General features: G+C 40.2%; 1 protein-coding gene across 1 annotated transcript; it reads left to right on the top strand.

Annotated features, from left to right (window-relative positions):
* The first annotated feature begins 5122 nt into the window (after positions 1–5122).
* On the top strand, positions 5123–19673 carry SLC25A46 (solute carrier family 25 member 46). The gene is made up of 8 exons (XM_027712611.2): positions 5123–5464; positions 7120–7162; positions 9482–9539; positions 10052–10129; positions 10787–10887; positions 13943–13999; positions 14443–14500; positions 17433–19673. The coding sequence occupies exons 1-8, from the start codon at positions 5215–5217 to the stop codon at positions 18009–18011; spliced, it is 1224 nt and encodes a 407-aa protein (XP_027568412.1). The 5' UTR covers positions 5123–5214; the 3' UTR covers positions 18012–19673.
* The last annotated feature ends 4790 nt before the right edge of the window (positions 19674–24463 follow it).

Here is a 24463-nt window from a genome sequence, read left to right on the forward strand (position 1 = left end):
ATAAGATAAATAGAGACGGCTACTGCAAAAACCTATGCACATTTGGACCCTGAAAGCAGGCCAGAGAGGAATGAAGTTTTTTTCTTTTAACCTTACTGGAAATCTTTTATTGTCTCCTTGTGAGACTTGGAGAAGGCTTAACCTTTCTGACAGTTTTCAAGTTCCTAACAGGGAGGTGATCACATTTGACAGCCTGCAAGGATAGCTAGTTAACAGCTATAAAACACTAAGCACTGTATGAAAACTAAAACATTAATATAAAAGAAATGAATAAATTACTTGAATAAATAACATGGAACAGAGGATTTCCTAAGGCACTTCATTCATCTTGGCAACTCTATTGTCATGCTTTTTGTCCATCTGTCACTTGTTTTCACAGATTGTGAGCTCCTTGGAAGAGAACCTCTGTCTGTCCTCAGCACTGCCACAAGAACATGCTAACAAGTGGAAATAATGTTGTGAAATATCCCTGCCAGTGCTATTGGAAGTGTACCAACTTCCACACCCAAATATCTTTCTGAGGTTCTGAGTGTTCTCCTTGCCCCAGGATCTCTTCTGTTCGTCCCACACAAGGATATATGATGATGAAAACCCAAGAACTGTGTCAGAGCAAGGAAATCTCAGCAACACCAAGGTGGCACTTCAGACACCTTCGCATAGACAAACCACCCACAGGAGCAGATGTGACAATAGGCCTACAGCAGTACCTGTGTCATTCTGAACTGATGGACCCAGCAGGATGCTCTGTGGCAACCAAAGCACCCAAATTGTCAGGATTTAACACTACATGCCTATGCTTAGCACTTTATGTCCATGTTTGAGCATTTGCACTGTCTCACAGTGCCCCCTGGAAGTGGTGACAGAAAACATGACCTTTTGGGGAGTTAATGGTACCAGGGAATATGGCAGTAGTCATCTTTATTTTCACCTGCTTAGCTGCTGGTATCAGGCCAAAAAGCCCATAAAACAGGAAGGCTGGCTTTGTTTTGAAAGGAGTAGAAATCCCAAGAAACTGAAAATTACATCAGGCATTTCAGATTGAAACTAAACAGATTCATTACCTTGTCACAGGTAAGTTTAACCCACAGATCTCTGCCCTTTGCTCTGTCATCAACCACAGCCTCCTTTCTGTCATGCATTGCATTACTTGCTGTTACCACTATTATTTACTATTCATGGAGAGTTGATGGCATATTCCAAAAGGACAGATGTGCAGGAGACTGTACGCACCCCCTTTTTTAATAGATGGAGAGTCTGGTAAGAAGCCTGCCTAACAGTATTTCCATGTACAGTTTTCCCATCTATTTCTCAGAGTCTCAACTGACATCAGCCCTTAAACTTCAAAAACTCTGTGTCATCACCTCATTGATGACAAAGACAGCTTGCTTTCCTTCTGTATTTCTCCTCAGCCTCAGCAAGGAAGACAGATTAGTCTCAACCCTGGTGAGATTTTAATGATAACAAGAGTTCGTACACCAGCAGGGTACCCATAATGACAGAAGCAGTCCTTCCAAAACCAACTAAAACGACCAGATCTTCTGCCCAGTTCCCAGCAACTTCCTGGACTGGTGCTCTGGGGGCCAATTGACAGCTGGATTTGTGTTTCAATTAAGTAGAAATGAAACAGGGTGATGCTGAAGTAACTGCAAACGGAATGATTTGGCTCAGTGTCAGTGGCTCTTGTGGCCAGTGCAAACCCCAGAAGCTGTGTCCCCTCTTGGCAAGCACAGTGTTAATACACAGGTGTGTGACACCACTGAGTGTTTCATAAGTGTGTCAGACCATGTGGAACCTGAGCCCATATTGGCAATAAGAGATACCTATTGCTGTGCCCATGTATTGATTCACACGTGTGTGTGTGTGTGTGTGTGTGTGTGTAGGCATGTCTTCAAACACGAGAATTCTGATATGTTGATGACAAAATGCAGCTATGCTACCCCAAAAAACTTCATTTTTTTCCCCTGATTTCATTTTTCTTGCTGTACTATGGTGAATGAGTGTTTGTTTTAAGGTCGCCTTAAAAATTACAGCAAAGGTATCTGCAAAAGCAGGTTTAATATAAAAGTGAGAGCAAGACAAAGTTTGTCGGCAAGGTTCCCTCTACTACTTATTAGATGGTTAAAGCACAAAGAGAAAGGGCAAACTAAAACCTAAAATCAATCAATCTAAACCCAAAATCAATCAAAAAATCATCTATGTGGAGGCTGAGGGGTTGGGGGGGAAGAATAGGAAGGGTAAGGACAGAAAGGAATAAGGAAGACCCTCCCGTTGAGTCACAAGGTTCAGACCTCTTTGCTAAACTGTGCCCCAGACTTGACCAGCAGTTTGGGCCTAAAGGTCACTTAACAGCACTTAAGGGATAGCTTAAGTTAAACAACTTAACTAAAGATTCATATAGAATTTACTGTAGCACAACAGTAATTTACTTGCAGGCCTAGCTTACGAATCTAAAGTACTAGCAAGACAGTGGGCTTTAACCGTAATAATTTTCCATCCTGCCTGCAATTTGGGTTAGTAACTTTCTTTGAAAAAATTCTATTCTGCTTGGTTTGTTATTCAGGTAGGAAAAATAAGTTCCCAAGGCTGTTCCTTAAAAAGCAGGAGCTTGTTAGACAGCACTAGTCCCTGGGAGCAGGCGGTGTTTCTGATAATCCCAAGAGGAGCTTACTCCAGGTGCTGTTCATCACAGACAGGCCTAATGAGCATTTCTCAGATCACATGGATGCCCGAGGAGGAGCAGGGAGGATGCACACCCCATGTACACATATGCACATCTCTGTTGTTGTGTTGGTGAATTAAAATGAATCTAAATTCAAATCTTGATCAGAGACGTTCTTTGAGTCCTTTAATGCAGTTGTCTCATCACTCTAGTGGATTGGCTTTTGGATTTTTTAGGCCTTCCTTAGCAATGGGGGTCAGAAATCTAAGGAAGTATTCCATATCATCCTTTAGCGTAACACAACATATAAATAAGGTGCAGATAAGAGAGCTCGCTCTCTTCTCTCTTCCTGTGGCTGAAGGCGACAGGTCTCTCTGCAGACAGTCTTTGCTCGTATGGGCCAAAGCCTGTTTGTTTAGACCTGCCATTATCTCCAGTCCCTCCAGGAGGTGTAGGGAGTTGTTTGGTGCTTCGCACGGTTCTGCTGTCTCGTTCAGGGAAGTATTTAATTCATTTTTTTTTTATTTATTCACTAGCTCCCTATTAACAGTGTATATTTGTAGGATACTTGTTTTAGGGGTTTTTTTATCCCTGTTTCTCCCCCCCCCTTTTCCCTTTTTTCCCCTCGGGAGCTCCCTGTTGTATGTACAATATATTCAAATTGTATAGATAATTGTAAATACGTATTTTTGATAAATTCCGTTTTGTTTGGGCTTCTTTTGGTTTTTCTGTGGTTCTTTTTTTTTTCCTCACTTGAAAGAGCAGGAGGGGGGAGGGAACAACTGGGACTTGGCAAGAAATCCAGATCAAACTGATACAATCACAAGCCCCCAGGATTATACTAGTAGGTAGCCTTATTCCAGTAACCACTTAAACCAACGAGAATCTTTTTATTGCTTTAGGTCTGATTCCCATTTCCCACACATGTTTCTTCAACTCAGCTGAAGAACCGATTCTGAACTTTGTTTATCCATGGCTTTGCATTTATTAATCCTGTAACAAGCAATTACAGAATTTGGTACTCTGTTGTCAAAACCATTAAAACTGCATTAAAGCAGTGTACACAGTATCATATATTGGCTTTGCCCTTTTTCCTGATTTTGATACAATTTGGTGTCAGTCTCACGATTTGGAGGTATATCTAATTCTCCAGGTGTTCTGCCTTGGATTTTCAGACACCAGAGACAATGAGCATCTCTTAGTCTCCGAAGGCTGTTCCAAGGACAACCCTGAACGTGCTGAGGAGCAGCTGATCCCAGGGAGGAGGGAAATACTCCCAGTTGCTGCTCTCCTGAATCCACAGAACCAGCCTGCAAGGCTACCTACTGGGCTTGGGAGCAGTGCTGGTGAGTATTTTGCCTTCTTATGCCAGTTCGCAGGAAAAACAGCCCTATGTGTTCATAAACGCTCAGCTCCTCAGGAGGAATGAAACAAATAGATGAGTTTTGGTGACTGATTGAGTGACACATCATGGACAACAGAAGGCTGAAGTGGAGCTGTTACTGCATGGGCAGCAAAGGATTATCCAGCCACCCCACCTTTGAGTCAGCTGGGTGGAAAAACAAACCCTGAAAGACCCACTTAACTTCCAAACTTGTCTCTTTTGCCCAGATCACCCTTGATGGGTATTGGGGAGCAAGCACCAGCCAGTGACAGCACAGACATGCTGGATGTCAGCTCCCACTGTGAGGGAGAAATCCAGAAGTCTGGGGCACGTTCCAGCTTCCTTTGGGTGATTCAGGGAGCTGTGGAGATGGACAGCAGAAGAATGTCACAGATCCAAGTCCAGACTGCCAGCAGACACTGGAAACCCCAGGCTGTCTTTTTTTGACTTCTGCCTAAGGGTTTACTTATGTATCTGATAAAATCCAGCTATTTTGGTCTGAATGACGGGATACCCAGGGTCCTGCTTGGTGGATACCTTCTCATGGATGTTTTCCCACCCCGAAGATGGGTTTTTTGCTTTTCATGTAAACCACTTATCATGTGCAGACTGCTCTTTCAGACCTTTCTGAAAACGGGTCACAGGGCTTCATGATAGTCTTTATCCCCTTCTCCAGTCCATGCCAACTTCTCCACCTCATTCCTGGGCTTCCACCTTACTGCGTTGTGTGCATCTCCAGGGATGGCAAAGAGGATGTTTGTCCCCGAGAAAGAGCTGCCCTATCTTGTGGCACGGACTCCCTTCTGCAGCCACATCCTGTTCTTTCGCACGGGTTCTACACGGAGAGCGCTCCGCAGGGGGAAGGCCGGGAACGGTGCTTGCACAGAATTCCCCACATTGTCAGAGAGTCCTCCACACCGCCAGAGGGCGCCCTCGCCAACCCTCACTCCGGACCGGACGCCCCGCCCAGAGACGGGCAAGCGGAGCGTCGCTACTGGCCCAGCGCCACCGGCCCCGCCCCCTGGGGGTCACGCGCTCGGCCTCAGCGCGGCCGGAAGTGCCAGTCTGGGCGGCGGGTCCGGGTCCGGTGCCGGCCCCGAGCACGGCCCCCGCCCGGTCCCTTCGCGGTTCCCTCCCGGTCCCTCCCCGCCCCGTCAGCCACCCCCCAGCCATGCACCCGCGGCGTCCCGACGGCTTCGACGGCCTGGGCTACCGCGGAGGCGGCCGCGAGGAGCCGGGCCCGGGCGCCAGGCCCTTCGGCGGGTCGGAGCTGGGCCACTGGGTGACCACCCCGCCCGACATCCCCGGCAGCCGCAACCTGCACTGGGGCGAGAAGACGCCGCCGTACGGGGCCGGGACCCCCCTGGGCGGCGCCGGCCCCAACGAGGAGCCCAATCTCGGGGCGGGCGGCCCGGGCGCCGGTAAGGGGGGACCCGGCCGGACTGAGCTCCGGCCCCCCGTGAGCCGGGTGAGGGCGGGCGGGCGGCGGCCCCGGGCTGTGCGCTCCTACGTGCTGGCGGTGCACAAGGGAAAAAAAAGTCCTTTAGAAGAAGAACTACTCCACGATCAGTTGTTGCGCCCCAGCACCACGTAGTTCCCGTGGGTTTTGGGAGTGGCAGGACGCGCCAACCCCGCAGCTCCCGGTTGAACCCATGTAAACAACATCCTGCAGGAATACTCCGCCTTTTGTGAAGGCAGGAAGTGCCTCCTGGCGTCGGGTGTTTCTTTTAGGCAGTGTTGGTGTTTCAGGCTGTGTTCGTGCAGCTTGTTAGGCTGAGAACGAGCTGATGACATAAACCACCCTCCACCCTTGATAGCGAAGGAACTGTGGGACTGGCAGGATTTAAGGAAGCAACTGCGTTCAAGTCTTTTCCAGCAGAAACCCTCAGAACTGAAGTATCGTTTTAGGTCTTAATGGAATGGAGATGAATTAAGAAAAACTGTATTAATGCTACTGGACGTTGTCCTCTTTAATTAAAAGGATAGTCGAGTATCTAAGTTTCATGAAATATTAATTTATCTGAAATTGAGTTGCATTAGTAGACAAGTGGATTTTTTTAACCTGTAGAGCATTTTATTCAGGTCTTACAATGAGTACAACCCTTAGCTGGGCTTTTCATCTATGCAAGCACTGGTTAAAGCACTGTTTCAAGTATTCTGATGTACTTGGACACTGCCTTTTTTTTTTCTCCTATCTCCTTATGAAGAGTATGTTCATTCTGCATTTTGGGGGACTGATGAGGAGTGACTGTAATCACTGAATGCAGCTGCTGCAGATGGAGACTCTTACCATTGCTCTTGGGAGGGCTGCCACATCTGTGTGGAGTTCCACACAGTTACTGGCTTTATCCATGCTTTCAGACTGCTTGCACCCTGAAAATTGTAGGGCTGAACATCAATTTTCAGTTGCCTTTACAGTTCTTACACTCTTTTTAAAATCTCTTGTGGTAATTCCCAATGTGCAAATGTCTGCCTGGTAGCAGAGAACAGAGTTGGACTAATGAGTTCAAGGAGCTCTTGTTGCAATTTTAACAGTTCTCCAGTAACTAGATTTTTGCAAAGGACAAAATTATTTGTGGAGATAAACAACTGGCTTGAAAATTTGCTTTGTGTTAATGTTTGTTACTTCATCCATGGCTTTTTTGTGTTATTTTTCGCAAATTGGCTCCTTTTTACTCTTTTGGTTTTAGCATTATTTTCACCTCAGATATCTAAATTCAGAGTTACTGTAAACTGCCATGTATGTTAACTTTTTCAGTAGCTGGTTTGAGTTAAGAATTTTTTTTAAATATTCTCTGTTTTAGTGCTCACTTTCTCTTTTTTTCCCTGTGAGACAAGCATAATTTTATGTATAAAAGCATGTACAAACTCAAATGCAGTCCAAAGTGCAAATATCCCTGGGGAAATAATTTTTTTATATTCTCTGTTACTGAGCTGCCATAAATGTTGTGGTTTAGTGCTTGTAATTTTCTGAAGCAAGTACAGGATGAAATTAGTTTTTCAGATCCTGTGCAGGGCATTTTCTTCTGTTATATGATTAGCACAGCTGGTTTTTTTAATTTTTTTTTTTTTCCAGAACAGTTGAACAGATTTGCAGGCTTTGGAATTGGCCTTGCAAGGTAAGAGTTGTATTCACTGACAGTGAAGTAGTAAAACTCTTATTTGTCTTACAAACCCTACATATACTTTTGTACTGTGTTTTTATGCCAGTAGACTTCAGCAGTTGAAGTACCTGTAGAAACCTACTACCCAGAATCCATGTAGTTTTCTGTTCTCTTTAACTGTTGCTTAAAAATACTAAACCATCAATGAATGCAAGAAACAGTTTTTCATAAGTTGTGCCCAGGACATGAGTACCCTGTCTGAGCAATCTGAAAGTAACATCAGAGAACTTTTTTCACATCTGCCACTTTACTTACTACTTTTAGGTAATGCAAATATTTTCTAACAAGATGAAAATGTCTTCAAGTATGTTATCAAAATATCATGGGATCACCATGTTCATCTAGCCGAGTGGTCTGATAACCATTTTATTCCTTATTGTGGTGTCACTGATCATTGATAATGTTTTTGAGAAAATGGTGGACTTTAAAATATTTAACATTTTCAGAGGTTTAATTGTCAGGTGTAAGTATGATGATAAGCTGAGGGTTTTTTGTAGGATGCCTTCTGAGTCATAGTCACCTGATTAGGTTTTCCTTGGTCAAAGTATTAATGCAGTTTGTGAAAGGGTGGGAGTTATTTTTTTTTCTTATCTTGGAAAAGTTAGAATTAAAAAAAGGTTTAACTCCTTGTTGACCTGAATGTGATACTTCTCAGAGAAAAGCGCTTCTCTCTTCACAGTATGAGAATACTCCTGCCAGTTACTCAGTTCTGGACCAACATGGGAAGCTGTGTCAGTTCGGGTTCATACAGTGTACTTTTACTTGAAGAGGAGGACCTTTTTTTTTTCTCTTTACCACCAGCCTGTCCTGCTCCTGTCCCTTAGTTATGACCCTTGATGCCAATCAGAACCTCTTTAACCTGTTTGACTCACTGAAACAGAGTCAGTGAAAGAGCAGGATTATTTTTTCCTTTTTCAGTTAGGTTGATATACCTGGGAGTTGACTAGCTCTGTAAACCAGCAGACACCAGTTGATGGGACCAGAGGGGGAAAGGATAAAGAGGGAGGACTAGGAATGACCATTTTTGTCGAGTAATGAGTTGCTGAAATTGGATCATCCCCTTCCATGGAACTGTTTATCCCTCTTCTCCCATTGCTTTCCTTGCAGTGGCTCAGCTTGCGCATTCAAGCTTGCCCCTTGATAAGCTTTTCATTTGTTAAATGGAGTGGAAGAGGAAGAACTAATCTCTCAAAACATGTAAAGAGGAGTTTGATTTCTTTCCAACCTTGTCTAGTAGGAGACCTCAGGATGCTACCAGCACAGGAATGGAGCTATAGGGCAGGAACACGATCTCATTCAGGAGCAGAGATATGTTGTGATCTGTAGGTTTTGATTTAATTAAGCATGACAGTTTTCCACATTCCACTAAAATGAACATGCAGTTTTTGTGAGGTTAGTTGAGTTGGCTACAGGGAAGGCTGAGTAGATACCAGCTTCAGGGAAGGTTTCACCTCTTTTGGTGTAAGCAAACTACTAAGTAGCTTAATAGTTACGAAACTGCGGGGTCAGTGCTTTCAGTGCTTTTCTGTGCCAGTTAGTACTTGTTTGTCTGGAGTTAAGAAACTTACCCCAGATGATCTTGTAGCTGTTACTTGGGATATTTAGAAAAATCCTGGATGTTTTGCTTTTCTAATCCATATCCCAGGTTTGAACGACATACAGGTAAGTACTCTGATCACTCAGGCAACCTGAGATGGAATGAATAGTTTCTCTGCATGGCTGCAACCAGGAATCCTACTTTGAAAGTGAGAGAACTTTTCTATTAAGTCGTAATTGAAGTACAGCTTCTGGGAGCAGTGGAAGAGTTAGTTTTGGGCAGTAGAGTTTTCGATGAAAAACCAGTCAGCTCTTATTACCAGTCCTCTAGCCCTGCTAAGGAGAGTCTTGATTAATAATGGGGTAAGCAGAATGAACATAAACCTAGAAACTAATCCTTTTATAATTGTGGCTCTGGCCTATTTTGTTCTCTGATGCTTTGAGGAGGGAGAGCTTAAGAAATTTGGTTTGGTATTTTGCCCATAAAAATACATTCATACTACATATATATGTGGCTTTTTCATAGTGAATGCGAGTGTCAGATTTTTTTTGTAACTGGTTCCTTTTGTAGTATTGGCAGGATATCAGGCAGCCATCAAAAATGCCCCATTAGTTCACTAGATATTACACGGTTTTTGCAAGTATTGATCTAATGTTGTTAGAGAAAAATAACAAGCCTTATCTTTCTAAGAAATTTATAGTGGCTTCTCCTGCATTAAATACAATTTTCTTTGAAAGCCTATTTACAGAAAATGTGTTGGCACATCCCTGCATTGTTCTACGTCGTCAGTGTCAGGTATGTCTTTTATGTTACCTCTTCCAGTCAGAGCTCCTGTGTACTGTGGTATACTCCTTATACTGCATACTTCCATACCGTTATGAAAATAGAGAAATAAGCGTCACAATTTTTAGGGAGACACTGCTACATTAACTTGGTTTTTTTTGTAGAATACATGTTTTCCATTCTGAGATTTAGCTCATCTTGAAAATCCTTAATCATTTTTTGGGCAGTGAAAGTGAATTACACCAAGTGTTTTGCAGTCTGCAGAGCAACTTCCAGATCCCCCAATTACAAGCAGAATACTTTCTTTAATAGTTTCTGATTTATGCTTCCTTTATTGTTTACATTTTCACCGTACAAGTACTTAAAAGTTCTGCCTATTTCCCTAAATTTCAGTGAGAATTTATTCATATTTTTAGCTGACCTTTACAGAGATAAAGTTCTTACATTGGAAATGCTTTTATTCTTCAGAATTGTACCACCTACAAGTGTGTTACTAAAACTGCTACTACTTGTATTTTTAACAGGTTAATTATCATGCTCGGAATTACCATCTCACTCCATTTACTATTGTCAATATTATGTACTGCATCAATAAGACACAGGTCAGTATTTGGTGACAAGCTGTATCTGAGCAGTGTACATTGAAATCTGTAAGTCTTTATGTATTTGTTGTTTAAAAACATGGCCATTATAAGGGTTTATTATTTGGAGAAATGTTTCAAGAAGATCATTGTAAGTCATTTTTTTAAGAAGTATAGTACTTAGTGGGGACAATTTGTAGATGTTGCAGAAAACAAAAGGTCCCTGAAACTTAATTTTTTTTTCATTAGTATTCTAAAAGATGATTAATCTTTATGTGGATAATAATAATATCTAAGCAACTACTTTCAACGATAATATGGAATTAATTTCCAGTTCTGCATGGGAATGACAATCCTGAAACTCAGATGAGAAGGCAGTAAGAAAAGACTTTCTGAATTTCTTATGGACTTTTAATATCTCAAGGTCATTGTTGTCCATAGTAAATGGTGTTAAGTTTATAGTACCGAGTATTAACAGGGAGAGAGACACCTCCAAAATTAACAACTCTTTGAAATTACTGAAAAGCAAATTTCTTTAGAGTTGAAAAGTATTTTATCCCCTGAATTTGGTGATAAAGTTGAGTAGTAGAATTGTAGCCTTGCATGGTACGAATTTGCTGAAATTTCAAAATAATTAGTAAGTTTTTTGAGTTTTATATTGCGTATTTCAAAACGCAGGGTCCAAGAGCTCTCTGGAAAGGAATGGGCAGCACTTTCATTGTTCAGGGCATAACCCTGGGAACAGAAGGCATCATCAGTGAATTTACACCTTTGCCGAGGTATTGCATGGGATTTTTATTGCTTCACAAATTTATTATCAATTGTTGACCTGTATTCAAAGTTTTAGAAATGTAAGCATGTCTGAAATATGTTACTTCATGAGGACAGTCAGACATTGATTAAGTATTTCCAAGCACGGTGTGGTTGTCTTGGCAAAGGCAACTTTGTAATCCATAAATACTAGGAGACTCTTTCTGGGAGCTTTGTATGTTTGGCGTGTCTGCTTACTGGTCTGAGTATAGAAATACTGTAGCAAATAAGTCTTTGGTGTTATTTGACTGTAATAAAAGAATAAATTTCTTGTTGTATTTTGGTTGGTATTGTGTGGTACTAGCAAGTACCATACCTAAGGTACAAATGCCAGGTCTCATTAATCTAAATACAGACAACTTGCACAGCTAAAAAGCCAGCACTGGCATTTTGCTGGACATTTGCACTGTTTTTGGTAGATGAGAGAACAGAATGGCCTGCATTAGTGAATGAGAAGACATGGTAAATAAGAGCCCATGTGACTGGGAACTTTGTCTTCTGTCCTCCTTTACCAACAAATACATGTACTTTGTTCAATGTTCTCATAATGAAGGGGCTACAACTGAAAATGGCTGACTTAATTTAAAGAAGTGTTCACCATTCTACATCACTGAGTCCATCTGCTGCTCTAGAAGTTTAGTAATATCTTTTAGTTTGATTTGTGACTCTAATTTATGCTTTACTATAACTCCAGAATTATGGTGAAATATCATGATGTCTTTCTGCTTTGAGATACAAAACCAATAAAGAATTTTATTTTGAAGACTTTTTATTTTGTTTTATAATGATTCAGAGCTAACAGTAAGGGCTGACAACTGTAATAGTATCTACTATCAGTTTTGTTGCAGATACATTAAGAGTAAGTAGGTTGTGTGTTTATCTTATAAAGTAATATAAGTAAAGTAAAGTAGGGTAATGCAAGACTGAGTTCATCAAAAGTTAGAAAAAGGTGCTTTACATAAGTTGCAGGGAACAAGTGGAAGCCAATAGAATTATGAAGACCTGTCTTGGAAAATATATTGGGAGACAGGCAAGTAGTGGGGTTTATGGTTTAATTTTGAATGGAGCAGTGAACTTGAGAATCATGTTAGGTTTCAGAAGAGACAAGTGCCTGTTTTGAATATGTGGACAGAGACCAAGCATTTAAGGGACATGGAAACTAACCTGGTTTTAAAGACAAGTACTGTAGGTAGGCTGAATTGAACTACTCTTATGATGAATACATCCATCTTAATAAAAGTAAGTCTTTGCAGGCTCAAAAGCATTAATAAAAGCATTTCATACTTAAATTGGGTGGTGTGTGTATTTAAGGTTTTTGGTCAGCTCTGAATGTAACTGAAATTCCCAGGCATACACTTTCCTCTGAATGTGGCTTGTTCTAGTTTGTAAATACAGCTGTAGGGTATGCTTAAGTTCACACTCTATCGATTGTTTATATTTTCATAGTTCTGATTTCTGCTAAATGAGAGTAGCAATTTTCTTCTTGTGGGCCAGTTGTTCAGCAGTTGGTGGTGCTGCCAAAAGAAGCACATCTTTCTTCTGGAACCAGCTGATTCCTTCCTCAGTGCTACTCCCATCTTTGTGCCAACACAGTATGTGAACAGTCAGGAAATGAACTGCACTAGGGAAGTGATCTGACTAAAATGGTTGTCTCGTTCATGCACCACCCCATGCTAATTTTCTACTGAGTGTTCTCTCTTCCTTTTTAGTGGTGGCATATTTGGGGTGTCACGTGGAGGTAAAGGTTTATTGCTTACAGCAATCTGATTTAAAAGGTTATTTAACCACATTATCAGGATCCAAAGGGCACAGGGAAGTGAAATGTCAGTTCCAATTCTATATCATGTTTTAGGAGAGGGGTCGAGAAATGGATGTGAATGCGGTTCTGTACTAGACAAACTCATTCTGTAATTGTTCTTCCACTGCAGGGACAGTTGTACTGAGTGTATTGACAGGTTAAGCTTAGTTTGGGTGGTTTAATTTTCCACATCATTTAAGTATTATGGGTCAGTGAATATGATCCAAGTGTCTGAAATATATAATGGCAAAGATAATCCTCTGTTACTATGTTTAGGAAAGTGATAGGTACTGTAGCACAAAATTCTTGAGAAAGAGTAAAGAGTTGCCTTTCCTGGATTGGAGTTGTTGTGGCTGCAGGCAGTGGCTAAGTGCAATTCCTGGACAAGAATGGAAGATGAACACCTTATACCTTGTTATTAAAAATGCTAAGTCTAGTGTGCCCAACACTTGAGACAGAAGTATCTTTACCTCATAGCTGGACTATTTACCATATGCATGATAAGTACATGTGATATTTAAGTTTTCTTTAGCTAGGTGGGTTTACATTTGCTGTCAAGTGGAATAGAAACATTTGCTGTTCATATTTTGAAGTATGTAAAGATACTACTTTAAGGGAATGATTTTCATGTCACCTTTGTGTTAGTCAGGTTTTATTTTATCAGGATATGCTATGGACTGGTCATAAGTCAAAAAGCTTGAGTTACATCTGTACAGAATTACTATGCGGCTTCTAGCTTGATCTCTTGTTCCTGTCTAACTGCGTCAGAATGAGATTTAAGTTTTCAGGAAAGAAACAACAGGGTAAACATAACCTTAAAGAACAGAAAGGCATAGCTGAACCAAAACATAGTAAAAATTCTGTATTGATAAAGGAAAAGTATTGAGATTTTAAAACCCAGTATTCCCTGAAATTGCTTTGAGAGTTAGTGTACAAGAATGCAAAATAAATGCAAAAGACTAAAACCAGTTGCTGTGAGAGCTACACACACCTTATTAATTAATAGCTGAAACCTTTTTTGATCAAATGTCTGACAGGCCTGAATAAGTTCTAGAAGTTAAGCATGATTTATTAAATGTTTTACTCTGTCTTTCCAATATGAGAAATCCTGCAACATAAACCAATAGTAGAACGCCAGTATGAAAACTGGATATTGACACCCATGGGAAAAATGCTTGAGAATTATATGTTCTTATTCATATTGTGGTAAATACTTTTCTATTTAGGGAGCTTTCACATAAATGGAACTTCAAGCAGATAGGTGGACATCTTTTACTCAAAGGGTAAGTATAGCAGGTGTTACTACCTTATGTCTAATTATCTAAACATTAAAAAAACTACTAAATGTATATTAGTTTAGTCTGCAGCTATGGTTACTTGACAAATTTTCAAATTGATATTTTGAACAATCTAGATTGCATACACCACTTTCACAGATCCCTGTGCCTGTCTAGAACTGGACCGATTTAAAAGATTAGATTCTTCTAATCTTTCTAATTAGAACTGAATCAGTCTGATCACATGGAAATAGAATTTAGCAGAACTTCTGACTGAAGTTTATCTCAATTATTGATGTGTGTTTTAGTAATTGAGTAATTGAGTCATGCTTTGTTAACTTTCTCTTAGGAATAATTTGGTTGCTAATTTTATCAACTTTCATGTGCCTGTTTGGCTGAAATTAGAGTAATTGTCATGACCTTAATTGTTATCTTGTTGATTTCTACAGTTTAACGCATGTGATAGCAATGCCTTTTTATTCTGCGAGCCTGATTGAAACTGTACAGGTAATATACGTATATTTACAACAATTAACAAGATTCTGTTATTCTGTTTATACATTAGATTATGCAGAGAAGTAAATCTTTGACTTTGAATTCAAGTTTGTTGCAGTGATTGCATTTGTTTTGCTTGAGGCTGTTATAACTTATTTACTAACTGAGATAAAAAATGTTTACTGTGAAGGGTATATTAGGGTACTATCTTAACTCTCAATCTAGAATTAGAAAGGACATTTAATATAGATAGTTGGCATATATTATGTATGCAATAAGGACATGTTACATCTATATGTTCTAGGAGTTTTCTCGTGAAGTTTTGAAAAGACTTCATAAGCAAGTTGTTGCAGTGATCTCCTATCCCCCTCCCCCACTCTATAACAACTATGAAGTTTTTCTAGTAATTCAGTTGGATTTTTTGATGAAATACTGACCACTACTCTTTCAGGCCCGCTTTTATTTAATCCACTTCTAAGTTTTCATCTAGTTCTTCCTTAGCCATGAAAATTAGTATCTGGACCTGTCAGTTAGGATACAGCTTATCTTGTTCTGTAGCTGTATACAGAGTAACCTATAGCAATTTATTGCAGATTACCTTTCCCGGCAGTGTGGCAGCTCTTTCTGGAGAAGAGGCAGGGTTTAGCTGTGCACAAGTGTTCCAGGGTAATTCTGCCACAGATCTCTGTATACTGAGTTGCACTTAACTAACATGCTAGTATCTTTGTGCAGCCAGTGGAACTCTCTCTGTAAAGTGAGCTCTCGTGCAGACGATGCAGGACAGTCACTGTTGTGTCGTTCAGTCATCAAAATAATTTTCATTCATGACATGAGCAATTTGTAAGTACTGTCAAGACTGTTTGCTGGGGTATGTCTCCAAAATGGCACTTTTTCTGTGGAGAAGGCTGACTTCTACAGTTTCTTAGTTTCAGCATGTACTTTACTGGCCTGGACTCTTAAGGGGCAGGATTCTGCTCTGTGCAGAAGATCCAAGCTTAAATGAGCCAGAAGGTACTAGGAGAGCTTTTCTGTCTGAACTGGCTACATTATGGATTAACAGGACAGGTGAGATCAAATGTCTATGCAGAGGGAAGTTTAGAGAGACTTCCAGCAACAAACTTTCTTTCTCTAAAGTTACTCTGTATTTAGGAAACCCTGTCTCCTCTTGAATTATTTTAAAAATACAGCCTGAGGGGATCGCATTTGTGGAAGACTTGGGATACTTAGCTGATCTCATAATGGAAAGCTGTTGGAACTCAGACTCCCTTAATTACTGGGGAATGGCTCTACCCTGAACATGCCATAATTCTGGAACTAGAAACAGTGGCAGAACACTGTCCATGTCCCTTGAGTTCATAGCAGGCCACAGAATGGAATGTTATGTTTGTGTATCTTACTGCTTGTATTTTTGTTGAAAAGGATGTTATTTTATCCGTGTTGTTGGACATGGGTAATTATTTACCAATAAATGATAAAAGAGAACGTGATTTAGAGCCTGTCTTCTGTTTGCAAAGTGAGTGTAAAGTTTCTTTGCTAGAAAGCAGCTTAGTAGGAAAACAATCAAAAGGCAAACCAGCATCTCTTCCAGCCTTTTAGATTGGTGATCATCTCTGTAAAGAGAGCATTTATGGAGATTTTATTTAAGCTGTATTAATTAGTGGAGGGGAGGAACTTGGCTGGCCAGTTTTACATTATATCCCTGTACTGCATGAGGACAATGACCAGTAACAAACTAGAAAAGTTGTAAAGATTGTGGGATTTGCTACTAAGAGGTTTATATTGACTTTGATTGTCTTAATTCTGATAAACCATACTGTTCAACAGCATTTGACAATTCTCCAGGTAAATACATTTTATCAAAATAGCTGTAAATGGTAGACATTCGGAGCTCTGCTACATTACTGCTTTTGTCATTAACACCTCAAACCTCACGGTGGCGTTATTTGACTAAAGCAAGAACGGTTTTGAAGTGCAGTGACCAGCAATGTCGGGAAGAAAAAGAGTCAGGAGAGATTGTGATGCTTAATTTGCATTTAGAGTCTGAAACAACGGTATGTTCTCAGGTTTTTTAATTGGTTTCTCTCTTGTGCATTAGTGACCATGAAGGCTTTGCAGGCTGTTTAGTCCTTCCTCAGAATGCTGAGGAATATTCTGGTGGTCTGTCCCAGCATGAGGTCAGGACACAGCCCACATGGACTCAAGAGACTTGGGCACTCAGGAGAGCACCCAAATCTTGAATTTCATATGTAAACCACATGATAAAATACTGGAGTTTGTATAAGCATTAGAAGGGGAAACAATGTTTATAGCTTAATCCTGCGCTCATAGATGGAATGTAACATAGTAAATAACTATGGATTTTTAGTTCAGCTACATGAACAAGATAATTATCTCTTTACTAACAGACAGCATGGGTAAAGAATACTGTTTTCCATGCATATAATGCACTGGAAACATGGAAAGCTGAGCCTATTAAATTCATATTAAAAATGACCTTTCAACTCTAGTTATAGAAGTCTTTACTATGTACAGTCAAGTTCGGAGATTATAGTCATAGTCCTTAAAGTAAAGGAATTTTGAATTAGATAAATACTTTCTTGCATTTTGCTCCAGAACTAGTCATTCCAAGTTCATGACCTTTTGCAGACTGATGCTTTCAACAGTCAGCTGAAGGTTGAGTTTCTTTGATAGAAACACAACTGCAGTATACATTAAAAAAAAACCTCTTCAAGATGGGTTCATTTTTTTAAAAGAATGAATTAACTGAATGCTCTCAAGAGTGTTATAGCAAAGGATTTTTATTTATACAGCTGTGTGGACATGTGGCATGCAAATGCTTAACTGTTTTTTTTTAAAAGTTCATCAGTGATGAAGTATCAGAGTGGATGTCAGGATGGTTCTGAAGTGGTCAGCATGAGTTGTAACTACTTCTTTATGCTTGTAGAGTGAAATAATTCGAGATAATCCTGGCATCCTGGACTGCGTGAAAGAAGGAATTGGCAGAGTTGTAGGCCTGGGAGTGCCCCATAGCAAGCGCCTCCTCCCTCTGATGGTCCTGACTTTCCCAACTGCTGTACATGGAGTTCTTCACTACGTCATCAGTTCCATTGTCCAGAAGCTTGTTTTGTTTGTTCTGAAAAGGGGTAATTCCCACAACCTTCCAACTGAGAGCTCCACTTCTGTGCAAAGCATGCTGGATGCGTATTTCCCAGAACTGATTGCTAGCTTTGCTGCCAGCCTTTGTGCTGATGTCATGCTTTACCCATTGGAAACAGTTTTACACCGCCTTCATATTCAAGGGACACGCACAATAATTGACAATACAGACCTTGGCTATGAAGTGCTTCCAATCAATACTCAGTATGAGGGAATGAAAGACTGCATAAATACTATAAAACGGGAAGAAGGAATGCAAGGTTTTTATAAAGGATTTGGAGCAGTTATAGTACAGTATACCTTGCATGTGGCTGTTTTACAGCTTACCAAAATTATTTACTCAACAGTGCTTCAAAACGTTTCTTAATCTGCCCAGGTCTGGATCTAGCAAAGTGGCCGTGATTGACTTGCTAGCCTAGTTGTTTAAAATGGCTTAGAAAATGAACTTTGAAGAATCCACTCAATGGATTCTCCTTACACTGTAAAAAAACTTGTTTTAAAAATGGGGATATAGTTTCCGAAGTGTAATTAAAAAAGTACTGTTTAAAAGTGATAGACACAAATTGAGTACATCATATGCAGTCATAAAAGGGGATCAGATTTCAAATGTGATTGCAGTGAGAATTTATCTTTCACCAGTTCACTGACTGATATGGATATGAGTTGTTAATATCTGTTAATATCTGCTTTATAAGCATCACATCTGATATTTAATATGGACTGTTAGCCAGTTCAAAGGAATTTATTTTCTTAAGTTGTAAGAACTTCCAAGTGGGGGACTGATGGCTTTACTTGTCTTTTAAAAATGTTTCCAACATCGCCGTTAATGAAACTGCGAGTTAAATAGAAACTGTAAAAGTAACTTAAGTAGACTTAAATGTCATAATTTACAGGTACATAGACTACTTATTTTGCTGCAGCATGGCAGAAGATGACTTAGGGAATCTTTTGCTTTTTATGAAAACAATGAAAAGTGGATTTTGGGCAAAGTTGCACCGAATGCAAATTTGACTGTCTTGCAGTTTGTTTGCAAGGCTTACAATGACTAAGGTGCGTGAATAAAGCAAATTGGAAACTGATGTGTGCATGTGTAAGTGCCATTTGTAGTTGGCTTTCCACTGATAACTTCAGGGTTTAGTTTCACTGCTACTTCATATGAAAGTAAAATAATCTTACAAATGTGTATAGTAGTAGTGGTGTTCAAAGTGTACAGAAAGCTTAAAAAAACAATTGGCTTTTTCTAGAGTTTCTCTTTTTTTAGATCAGAGTTCTGTGTAAAATCATCTGTTTACTATTTAGCACTGATGTCCTTCATTTAAAGTCTCTGCTAGATTAAATATTTTGCAGAGCAGAGTTAAGTCTGTTTATGTGCAAGCGAACCACTGAAATGTATAATTTTTGCCCTCTTCCCCTTCAGACTCAGCCTGAAAATGATTTCTGATCATTCTAAATAACTCAGTCCTCATCACTAAATATCGGGGGGAGGAGGGAGAGAGATGGTTTTCAACAAATGAAACAAGCATGTGGAAAGTCACTTTTAAATTATATGAGAGGCTGTTGCTTTTTTCACATTCATGTGGCAAGTCTGGTTTTGTGAATGCTGTAAATTGATCTGCATTTTAATCATAAATCATTGTGTAGTTATCACTTATGGAAAGTAGTCATGGCAAAATAATGCAAAGATATTGCTGTTCATAAGTTCTGACTTTAAATCAGGTCTACTTTATTATTAATCTAACTTTCATGTATTTTAAATGCATAAGTGTTGAAATGGAAAGTATAGTGAACTCGGAAACTGGTTTGTTTTGAAGTATTGTTAATTGCAAATTTAGTGTATAGCGTATGAAATAAAATGAGAATTCACTGTATTATAAAGTAATTCACCAAAGAGGCATGTAAAGGATTCCTGATTTGTGTGTTATGTTTTACTGTATAGACTTCAAAGTGGCTTTTTCAAGTTCCTTAACTTTCCTAAGTGCAAGAATATGTTGAATTAAACTACATGCAAGAGCTTGGGTAAAATATTCAATTCCTGGGTTGGTTTCTTTTAAAATTTCTATGAATATCAAGAAAGCCATGTCAGAGAATCATCCAGACTGGAGGGGACCTCAGCAAGTCATCTAGTCCAAATTCCTGCTCAACATTGACTTCAGCCCAGATTGCGCAGGCCCTTGTCCAGTCAAGTTTTCAAATCCAACTTTTAATACATAAAACTGACTTTTTCCAAGGTGTTCAGTTCAACTGACACTAACTATTCCATCACAGATGCCTTGAGGAAATAACTAAGTGCATGTTGGAGACCAGTGCTGTAATACTGTGTCAAACACTCGTTTTCATTGCTGGGAGTTTTACAGTTCTACTCTATAGAATCAGATCTGTAACTTTAAGCAGGGTGAGAAAGAACGCTGTCAATGTAGAGTAGCTGTTCCACGTTGGAAAAATATTTGCTTTGGGCTATTCTTTTTTGGTCCTCTTCCCATCAGTTAGAATGAACATGTTTAGATTCTTCATAGACACTTTTTTTATCTTCCAAAAGAAGTAATACTCTTTGTCCAGAGTTGCTGGTTTTTTTGCCCATGCAAAAATGTCAGTCAATGTGGGCTGAAAAAATATTTTTAACCTTTTAAATCATAAGAGTACTGTTAATGTTTCTATTTTTCATGTGGATCATAAGTCTAAGTACTCCATTTTTAGCTCCCAAGTGATCAATAGGTGGCTTTAGCAAGATGTACCACTGAAAATTATAAAATACAGAATTACTGTAGAAAGTACGTTGCCCGGGAGTATGAAAAATTCTTATATATTTCTTCTTCCAGATACAAAAAACCTACTTTTTTGTACCTTGTTTTTCTTGCTACTTTTATTTTTTTTAATCTATAAAGAAGACAGCTGATTTAGGAAGGTAAATGTTACTGAAGAAAGACAGCCTCTTTAATATTTCCCTCCAGGGAAGAATTACTTTGCTTCTCATCCACGTTTCTTAAAATGAAAATGTTCATGTCCATAACTGACAACAGACCAGGCTGGAAACTGAGCTACAAGACCTGCTGGAAACAGGCAATTATCTGCCTGTGTTATTTCATGCGCTTCATTAGAGGTCATGCTTGGCTTTTAAGTTGTGTTAAAACAGTGCTTTTAGATCTAGTGTTGGTGCCAGTGCTCTTTTTCTTCTGCAACGTTCCAGCTATATTCATTCTTTTTAGCAGATACAGTTTAGGGCACACATGAGTGGATCTAGGTCTGGATTCTGTCTGTCATAACATGACAGACATGTGCAGTGGGTTTTACAGATTTATGCAGGGTTATACAGATTCTGCAATTTTACAGAATTTGTAAGTCTCAAAATTATGTGCTTTTATTAGCTTCTCTGAATTTAACTGCATGTTCAAAGCAAGTATATGTGAGATATTCCTCTGATATGGTCATTCAGTGGATATATGCCTGCAGAATCATAGAATATCCTGAGTTGGAAGGTACCCAGCCCAAGAGTCATCAAAGTCCAACTCCTAATGATGCACAGGACAGCCCCAAAAATCACACCATGTGCCCGAGAGTATTATCCAAACACTTCTTGAACTCTGTCAGGCTTGATGCTGCGACTGCTTCCCTGGGCAGCCTGTTTCAGTGCCCAGCGCAAACCTCCCCTGACATAGCTCCATGCCATTCCCTCACATCCTGTCACTGGTCACACAAGAGAAAAGAGATCAGTGCCTGCCCTTCTGCTGCCCCTCATGAGGAAGTTGTAGACTGCATTGAGGTCTCCCCTCAGTCTCCTCCAGGCTGAACAGGCCTATTGCCTTCAGCCGCTCCTCATACAGCTTACCCTCAAGGCCCTTCACCATTTCTGTTGTCCTCCTTTGGACGCTGTCCAGTAGCTTAATGTCTTTTTATATTGTGGAGCCCAAAACTACACACAGGGTAGTGGGACAATCCCCTCCCTCGACCAGGTGGTGATGCTTTGCCTGGTGCCCCCTAGGACACAGTTGGCCCTCCTGGCTGCCAGGGCACTGCTGACTCATATTCAACTTGCCATTGACCAGAACCCCCAGCTCCCTTTCCATGGGGCTGCTTTCCAGCATCTCATTTCACAGCCTGTCAGTACATCTGGGGTTACCCCATCCCAGGTTCAAATTCTGGCACTTTCCCTTGTTGAACTTCATATAGTTGGTGGTTGCCTGTCTCCCTAATTTGTCAAGGTCTCTCTGCAGGGCCTTCCTACCCTGGAGGGAGACAACAGCTCCTCCCAATTAATTGTCTAAAGCGAACTTACTTGATGTACCTTTGAGTCCTGCATCCAACTCATTTATGAGGATGTGGAAGAGCACTGGCCCTTGAATGGAGCCCTGTGGAACCCCACTATTGACAGGTCACCAGTTTGATGTCACCCCATTCGCTATAACCCTTTGTGCTTTGTGCCTCACCCATCAGCCAGTTGCTCACTCATTGCATGACGTGTTTATCCGCCTGTGGGCTGGACATCTTGTCCAGAAGGATCCTGTGAGAGACAGTATTGAAAGCTTTACTGAAATCTAAAAGAATTGTATCAACTGATTTCCCTTGGTCAGCCAGGTAGGTTACCTTGTCATAAAAGGAAATCAGGTTTGACAAACAGGGCTTGACAAACATGGAGCCATGCTGGCTGTAACCTATGACTACATTGTCCTTCAGGTATCCAGAAGATCCCTAAAACATCTGGATGATAACTTCATGTTGTAGGTACTAAAGGACCTGACTAGGAAAGATGCTCTCCTTGATTTGTTGCTCTTTAACAGAGCAGGTCTTGTGAGCTAATTGGTGATCAGTGGCTTTCTTGGCCACACCATCCATGAAGTGATTGAGTTTAAAAACTCTGGTGACAAAAGGAAAAGTGCCAGCAAAACTTCAGCCCTGGACATGAGGAAAGCAGACTTCAGCAACTATATGGTTAGGTTCCTGGGAAAACATTTCATGAGGTGGAGTCCATCAGTGCTGGTCACTTTTTAAGCACCACCTCTGAAGGACACAGAAACAGGCAATTCCAAAATGTTGGAGGTCAAGAAGGTGAGGCAGAAGGCCAGCTTGGCTGAGCAAGGATCTTCTTTTGGAGCTAAAGCAAAAAAAGAAGGTGTATGCCCAGTGGAAGCAAGGTCAGGTAACATGGGAGGAATACAGAGAGGCTGCTTGTAGTTATAGGGAAACAATTCGTGTGGCCAAAGCTCAATTGTAGTTGAAATTGCCAGAACTGTAAGGGACAATGGAAAGAGTTCATTTAAATCATTAACAGTAAAAGGCAGTGCAGAGACAACATCAGCCTGTTACAGGATGAGGATGGTCACCTCACAGACAGGGACATAAAAAAGGCAGAGGTGTTTAAATATTTCTTTGCCTCTATCTTCAACACCGATGATGGGCTAAGGGGATCTCAGTGGTCTGAGCTGGAGGACTGTGGCAGTGAGAGTGAAAAACCCCCAGTCAACCCAGAACTTGTGCAGGATCTGCTGCTCCAGCTGGATCCCTGCAAGTCTATGGGCCATGATGGGATTATTCATCCAAAAATACTCAAGGAACTGTCTGATGTCATCATGAGGCCTCTTTTGATTTTTAATCAGTCTTGGGAATTTAGAGAGGTCCCAGTGAACTGGAAGCTGGCTAACATTGTCTCGTTTTTCAAGAAGGGCAAGAAGGATGACCTTGGAAGCTACAGGCCTGTCAGTCTCACTTTGGTGCCTGGTAAAAATATGGAGAAGATTATTCTGGAGTCACTGAAAACTACCTGAAGAACATAACCAATGCATATGATGTATATGAGGCCTGTCTCTCCATTAATATACAAGTTCTTGCTGCGCTCTAAGATTTTTCTTGGTATAATTCAGGGCTAGCAGTGGTCGCTGTCTATTTACCTTTTCAGTGATGTCTAAGGAGAAGGGGTCATCCACTAAATTTTTTGGCTGAATGGTTGTTGCTGAGATTTGAGAGCAGCGTATAATGGCAGCATTCCCTCACTTGTATGGGAAGATAGGTGGTAGGAAAGAGTAAATAAAGCATTTGTCTAGTTTTTTTTCAGAATATGTAATACAAATTTCCAGCAAGGGCAGAAGAAGGTAAGATCTTCTTTTAATCAAGAGCTGGGGGCACCTGTGTTTCAAAAAGCAAATCTGATTTTAAGGAGTTGGATAAACCTGTGTCTTCAGATTTTTTTGATAGAATAAAGATAGTTTGTTCTTTACCTTCAGCATTCCAGCCTCTACACAGAGAGAGTGGTAAATTGTGAACAGAATTTAGTGATGGAAAATAAAGAATATTAAAAATGGAATGTAGAGATTGTCCAAAAATGCAGATAAACAAAAGACAATGTTTAATGTTCTCAATTGCAATTAACAAATTAATAAAATGTAGAAATATCCAAATGTATTTAAGTAGTATTTATGTCCAAATGTATTTAAGTATGTATTTATGTAGATTTATGGAAGGTTTCATCTGGAAGTCTATTTCTGCCTTTATCTTTCAAATGCTGTTTTTAAAGATAAATTAAAATCACAAAATGTTTTAACCCCAGTATACCTTTTTTTCTCCTGATACTTGGAAACTGACTCAACTTAAAAGCCAGCTATTCTTTCGGTTTTTCAGTAGGAAAAAAAAAGCCTTCTACATCTTCCATTCAAATCAAGGCACCCTTTCAATGGATGCATCATACAGCAATCTAATACAGCAGTTACAGATTTTTTTTTGTTTGCTTGTTATTATTTAAACTGTTGATGAGTTGGCAGCAGTACACATTGCGTGTGGCAGCTGGATGATCTGGATGAAATACTTCTCTTGTTTTCCAAGTGTAGGGACAGA

This window comes from Pipra filicauda, unplaced genomic scaffold (assembly GCF_003945595.2).
Source record: "Pipra filicauda isolate LSUMZ 115617 unplaced genomic scaffold, ASM394559v2 scaffold108_size2327098_pilon, whole genome shotgun sequence".
NCBI classification, from domain to species: Eukaryota; Metazoa; Chordata; class Aves; order Passeriformes; family Pipridae; genus Pipra; species Pipra filicauda.

Bases quoted from the DNA above. Each gene is read 5' to 3' on its own strand.
- SLC25A46 (XM_027712611.2), top strand. From the start codon at position 5,215: ATGCACCCGCGGCGTCCCGACGGCTTCGACGGCCTGGGCTACCGCGGA. The intron at 5,465-7,119 runs GTAAGGGGGGAC...TTTTTTTTCCAG, and splicing joins GGCGGGCGGCCCGGGCGCCG to AACAGTTGAACAGATTTGCA. The intron at 14,000-14,442 runs GTAAGTATAGCA...TGATTTCTACAG, and splicing joins GGACATCTTTTACTCAAAGG to TTTAACGCATGTGATAGCAA.